This window comes from Myotis yumanensis, unplaced genomic scaffold (genome assembly GCF_028538775.1).
Source record: "Myotis yumanensis isolate MYYU_CA2020_CCGP unplaced genomic scaffold, mMyoYum1.0.hap1 SCAF_24, whole genome shotgun sequence".
In the NCBI taxonomy this organism is placed as follows: Eukaryota; Metazoa; Chordata; class Mammalia; order Chiroptera; family Vespertilionidae; genus Myotis; species Myotis yumanensis.
The window spans coordinates 1,995,111-2,001,731 of record NW_027223775.1 but is presented as its reverse complement, the minus strand read 5'-3'; the positions used below and the strand labels follow the sequence as shown (position 1 = coordinate 2,001,731).

At 41.9% G+C, this 6,621-nt stretch overlaps 1 protein-coding gene across 1 annotated transcript; it reads right to left on the bottom strand.

Annotated features, from left to right (window-relative positions):
* Window positions 1-4,080: 4,080 nt before the first annotated feature.
* Window positions 4,081-4,833, bottom strand: LOC139000653 (cyclin-Q-like). The gene has a single exon (XM_070402790.1). It carries the CDS (start codon window positions 4,831-4,833, stop codon window positions 4,081-4,083), a length of 753 nt encoding a protein of 250 aa, XP_070258891.1.
* Between the last annotated feature and the right edge of the window lie 1,788 nt (window positions 4,834-6,621).

Sequence of the window (6,621 nt, the reverse complement as noted above, 5' to 3'; positions counted from 1 at the left end):
ATGAAAAAGTAAGTCTTTTGCCCTAACCAGTTTGGTTCAGTGGGTAGAGCATCAGCCTGCAGACTGAAAGGTCCCTGGTTCAATTCTGGTCAAGGACTTGTACCTTGGTTGCGGGCATACCCCCAGTTGGGGGGTGTGCAGGAGGCAGCCGATCAATGTTTCTAACTCGCTATCACTCTCCCATCCTCTCTTTAAAAAAAAAAAATCAATAAAATATATTTTTTAAAAAAGTAAGTCTTTTAATATAATTCTAGCACTGTGGTTCAAGTAATAGTATTTGCAGGTTTGCTTCTTCTTGTTTTTAAACTTTGATAATGCCATATGAGCCTTGTTTATTTAGCCATCATTATTATTATTATTTTTTTTTTACAAAACTGCTGGACTATGGGGTTGCAAGGATGTTGAAATGTCCGTTTTTGTGTCGCAAAATAGTACATTAACCTAAGTTACTTTAGTATATGAATACAAATGGAATCGGGCTTAAAGCCTTCAAAGCACTTCCTAACTTAGAACAGCCTGCCCACCCCTGACATATAGTGAGAGCAGAAATCAGGTCACTGTTGGTAAGAAGCTAATGCAATTGATGCAAACATTTCCATAGCATAAAAAAAGGTCTTGAAAATATGGTATGCATAGTCCCTTTAGCCTCAAGTTGGTATACCTTTTCAAAAAAGTATTTGTATTGATTTCATAGAGCAAGGGAGAGGGAGAGAGAAACAAAAACATGAATGATGAGAGAGAATCATTGATCGGCTGCATCTCCCTGTCCCCCACTGGTGATTGAGCAAGTACTTGGGCTTGTTCTTTGACCAGGAATGGGACCGGGACCTCCAGGCTCACAACCGGATGGTCAACCACACAGAGTCACAGCAGGTGGGCTGTGTATTTAGTTCTTGAAGACAGGAACTGATGTGAGTTAGGAGATTGGGTGTGCCATAATTAATTGACCTTTCCTTCCCTAACTTTTCTCTGGTTAATTATTTTTGAATCGTGCAACAAGACTGATTTTTGTAAAATGTATATATCCTGATTTATATTAAAGTAGTGGATAAGAGTTCCTTTTATTGGGTCTTTAATGTACTAGTGAAGGAAATAGTCTTATTTCTCTGTAATCTTAAAGTCCAGCCAATGTAAGTGTGTCCCATATCCTTCAAAGGTGTCTGTGCTCGTTGCACAAGTATTCCTTAATATTACCGTGAAAGTCACACCATTCGGGCCTCTTTTGGGGTACATATTTTCTTTGGTTCTGTTATATTTTCATATATTTCCAATATATCATACCATTATTTTAAGCCACGTTCTTTTGGATTTATTTAGAATCACTCTCCTGGGACAAGGTAACATATGCAGATTTCTACATCAATAACTAAGTTTGTGCTTTGTCTACACTTTTGATTTATGTTTAAGTTAATTTGTGTGTATACTCATGATGTCATATATTAAGTTGTTGATCTTCAATGACTTTTAGTACATAACTCACTTATGTCCCTGACCTTTATTTGGAGAGCCTGTTTTATGGTACATTGATGGGGGTCAGTACATATTGACCCTTTTCCTTTACCTTTATCTTTTAGGGTTTGTGGACAGCCAAGAGTTGGATTAGTCTCATGATTTTTCTTGAGTTCAGAAGTCCATTTATTTGATTTATGAAGACTAGTTGATGTGGTTTCTCTAGTTTCTAACCAGAAGAAAATGTAGTTCCTGTAGAGATTATTCCTAGGTTTCTTCTTTCAAGTGATGTTTTGTAGCCTACACCATGATTCTTATTGGGCACTTATTTTCTATGGTAAAAATAAAAAGCATGAAAGGAAATGTAAATAAGTACAATCATGCACAAAAAAGATAAGAGGAAAAATATAGGAGGTAATTATTTTTAGAAGTTGTATTGGCAGGAGATAGTGTTTTTATTCATAAAATTAAGGGGATCAAGGGATGTTTGCTGAATCTCAGATGTGCGGAAGGAGGCCAGGGTGTGGAAAGTACATTAAAGACTCAATCTGTGGAAAACATTTTGGACTAGAAAGCTCAAGTGATTCCTTAAGGTGGCAACTGTGTCTAGTGGCTGTTTGGTTTGTGTCGCTGCCCATCAGTGCCAAACATCTTGGTGGAATGTGTGACTGCAGATTTGTTAAGAGAAATAGGTCCAGACATCCAAAGAGTTTTGTGTGGAGGAATTACAATGACCTGAGCTATGTTTACACATGCCATGTTGATTTAGCTAAAAGATCAACCATCATGAAGTTATTGGGAGATTGGGGAATTTAGGTATGTATGTTAATCAAATTACTATATTTAGAAGGTATAATTCTAGGAACACATTTTTTAAAAATACTTTATTGTTTAGAGGATTACATATAGTATTACATATGTCTCCTTTTCCCCATTGTGCACCTGCACCCCAGCACATGCCCTCCCCCTCCCCCCCAGTGTCTATGTCCATGGCTATGCTGATATGCCTGCATATAAATCCTTTGGTTGATCTCTTACCCCCTAGTCCTTCCTTCCCTCTGAGGTTTGACAGTCAATCCCATGCTTTTCTGTCTCTGGATCTATTTTTGTTGAATAGTTTATGTTGTTCAATGTGTTCCACAATTGAGTGAGATCATGTGGTATTTATCTTTCTCCAGCTGGTTTTGCTTAGCAAAATGCTCTACATGTCCTTCCATGCTTTTGGGAATGGTAAAAGTTCTTTATTTTTTACAGCCGTTTATTTTTCCTATGTGGGTATGTGCCACAGATTTTAATCCATTTATCTGCTGATGGTCACTTAGGTTTTTTCCAAATATTAGCTATTGTATATTGTGCTGCTGTAAATATGTGGGTGCACATGCCCTTTCCGATGGGTGTTTGTCATTTCTTGAGATATGTTCCTAGTAGTGGGATTACAGTTAAAATGGGAGCTACGTTTTTTAAAGTTTTTGAGGAAACTCCATAGTGTTCTGCATAGTTGCTATACCATAATGCATTCCCACCAGTCATGCAAGAGGCTTCCTTTGACACCCCATCCTCGCCAGCTCTTGTTGTTTGTTGAATTGTTGATGATAGCCATTCTGACCAGTGTGAGATGGTATCTCATTGTCCTTTTGATTTGCATGTCTGGGATGATTACTGGTTTTGAGCATGTTTTCATGTGTCTCTTGGCTTTCTGTATGTCCACTTTCAAAAAGTGTCTTAGTCCTATGCCCATTTTTTTTTATTGGAATGTTGATCTTCCTTTTGTTTAATTGGATGAGTTCAGTATAAATTTTGGAGAATAGGTCCTTAGCGGATATAACATAGGCACATATCTTCTCCCTGGCAGGGGACTTCCTTGTTTTGTTGTTGTTGTTATAACTGTTGGCTTCTTCTTCTCTGCAGAAGCTTTTTGATTTGACGTAGTACCATTTGTTTATTTTCTCCTCAGTTTTCATTGCCCTAGGAGCTGTTTCAGTAAAGATATTGCAGGGACATATGCCTGATATTTTGCTGCCTATGTATTCTCCTAAGATTTTCATGGTTACCCACTCACCGTTAAGTCCTTTATTCATTTCCAGTTTATATTTGTGTATGGTGTAAGTTGGTGGTCTAGATTAATTTTTTTGCATGTATCTGTGCTATTTGTCCAACACCAATTATTATTATATGTTTATTTTGGCTTTGTAATATCTCTCATTAAGCAAACTAAAATTTCCTCCATGTTAAATCATTCATACTTTCTCTAAATCTGGCCTTTAAAAAATCCCGTGGGGTACAGTCCCATCTGTTCTTTGATTTTCCTTCCTCTGATCCCAAAGCTCCGCTGCAGTCTGCGTCCTTTCAAAGCACAAAAGCAGACCAGGACACCTCAGAGCCGCCCGCAGCAAGGTCCTGCCCGCAGGAGGTGCAGCTCCCATCGCCTTCTGGACCATGGCTGCCGGGTCAGTCAAAGCCTGAGAATCAACATGGCAGCATGTCATCGCCTTCAGAGGCCCGTCTCCAGCAGCACAAAACCAGTCCTCCCAGCCAGCGCTCTGGGGACCTGCCCTCACGGCGATGTGGTGGCGCCTTCTGCTGGCAGCCGAGCGTCCCAGGCATCTCTTTGGACAGGCCTGGGCCAGGGCCTTAGGGCCTCTCTGTATCCATGGTATAAATCCCACTGAGATCAGACACAATGTCATCAATGATTGGCTTGGACAGGTCGTCACTAAACACCTGCCACCAAGGCTTCTCGGCCTCGGCCTCGGCGGTCACCTCGACCCCATAGACCTGCAGGGGCAGGTGGAGCACCGCCAGCGCTATGTGCTGAGCCTGGAACCAGAGGCACAGCCCCCCGCGGTAGCTGTCCCGCAGCAGGGCCCAGGCAGTGACGGAGATGGGGGTCCGTTGCCAGCTGTAAGGAGTCAGCCAGTTCTTGAGAGAAATCAGGTAGTGGAGCAGGTACCTGTGTGGGTGCTCAAAGGAGACTTGGAAGCGCAGTACCCGCAGCACAAGGAGCTCGCACTGCGCAATGCTGTCCCGGATCACCCAGAACCCGGAGTCCAGCTCCAAGGGCTCGCTGCCCGGGTGGAAGTACCTGTTGGACACGTTGATGATGTCACGGGTTCGCAGGGGCTGTTCTTCCACTTTGCCAGCCAAGTAAAGGGCAGACATGGCGACCAAGTAGGGGTCATAGGCGTCCACGTTGATCTCGCAGAAGAACTTGTGGTAAATGGCACAGGCGGTGGCGACGGGAATGGACTGCATCCCTAGCTTGACACCTGCCTCCATGATGAAGCTTGTCACAGGGAAGTGCACCCTCGCCTGGGGTGCGGGCCACCCCTTGGCGCCGGGCGCCGTGTCCTCCTCTTTGCAGCTGTCCAGGGGAAGGTCCTCCATGGGGCTCAGCCTGGAGGCCCCAGACCTTGGTGGCTGGAAGGGCAGGAGTCCTCAGGGCGTGGCCGGCGCCAGCTGGGTCCTAGTGCCCTGTGCAGCAGCCCTGCCCTGCCCTGTCCCGCCCCACCCAGCCCAGCACCAACCCGCCCCACCTGCCTCGCCCAGCCTGGGCTTGACCACCGCCCTGGTTCCAACACCAATTATTGAAGAGACTGTATGACTCCATTCTATGCTTTTGCCTCCTTTGTCAAATATTAATTGGGCGTTATGGTTAGGGTCGACTTCTATGTTCTCTGTTCTGTCCCATTGGGCTATATGTCTGTTTTAGTGCCAGTAACAGGCAGTTTTGAGAATGGTCGCTTGGTAATATAGCTTGATATCTGATATTGTGATCCCTCCAACTTTGCTCTTCTTTGTCCAGATTGCTGGAACTATTTGGGGCTATTTTTTTTTTTTTCATTCCATAGGCATTTTTTGAATCTTTGTTCTAGGTTTTTGGCTATGCCATTGATATTTTAATGGGGAATACATTAACACTGTAGATTGCTTTGGGTGGTATGAACATTTTAATGATGTTGCTTATACCAATCCATGAATATGCTATGTTCTTCTATTTGCTTTAGTCTTCCTCTATCACTTTTTCAATTTCCTGTAGTTTCCCATGAACAGGTCTTTTACCTCCTTAGTTAAGTTTATTCCCAGGTATCTTAATTCTTTGTTGCACTGGTAAATGGGATTTTTTTTTTTTTTTACTTTTAGTTTCTCTTTCTGTGAGTTCATTATTGGTGTATCAAAAAGCCATAGAATTCTGGGTGTTAATTTTGTACCCTGCTACATTGCCAAATTCATTCATTAAATCTCCTAGTTTTTTTGATGGAGTCTTTAGGAGTTTTTGTGGACAGTACCATGCCATCTGCGAATAATGACAGTTTAACTTCTTCTTTTCCACTTAGCATGCCTTGTTTGACTTCTTCTTGTCTGATTGCATTGGCTAGCACTACCAGTACTCTGTCGAACAGAAGTGGTGAGAGTGGGCATCCCTGTCTTGTCCCTGTTCTTAGAGTAATAGTTTTTGCCCATTGAGTATGATGTTGTCTGTAGGTTTGTCATATAAGGCCTATATTATGTTGAGGTATGATCCCTCTATGCCCAGTTTGCTTAGAGTTTTTCTCAAAATTGGGTGTTGGATTTTGTCAAATGCTTTTCCTGCACCAATTGATATGAATATCTCTCAATTTGTTTATGTGATGCATCGCATTTATTGATTTCTGGATGTTGTCCCATCCTACTTCCCGAGAATATATCCGCTTTGTCATGGTGTATGCTCATGCCAATGTCATGTTGCATCCGATTTGTAAGAGTTTTGTTGAGGATTGTAACATCTATGTTCATCAGAGATATATTGGCCTACATTTTTCTTTCTTTGTCTTTTCTTTATCTGGTTTTGTGATTAGAGTAATGCTGGCTTCATAGAAAGCGTTTGGAAATGGTACTTCCTTTGAATTTTATGGAATAGTCTGAGAAGAAGGTTTTACTCCCTGTGAAACTATCTAGCCCAGGCTTTTGTTTGCTACAAGTTTTTTTGTGTGACTGCTTGAATTTCCTGAGTAGTTATTGGGCTAGTCCTATGTTTTATTCTTCCTAATTGACGTTAGGAAGATTGTATTTTTCTAGGAATATGTCCATTTCTTCATGGTTGATCAGTTTGTTGGAGTAGAGTTGTCCATAGTAATTATTTACAATCCCTTTTTATCTGTTGGGTCTTTTGCTATTTTGCCTAGTTCATTTATG

Excerpts from the sequence above, each read along its gene's own strand:
- LOC139000653 (XM_070402790.1), bottom strand. The coding sequence starts at position 4,833 with ATGGAGGACCTTCCCCTGGACAGCTGCAAAGAGGAGGACACGGCGCCC.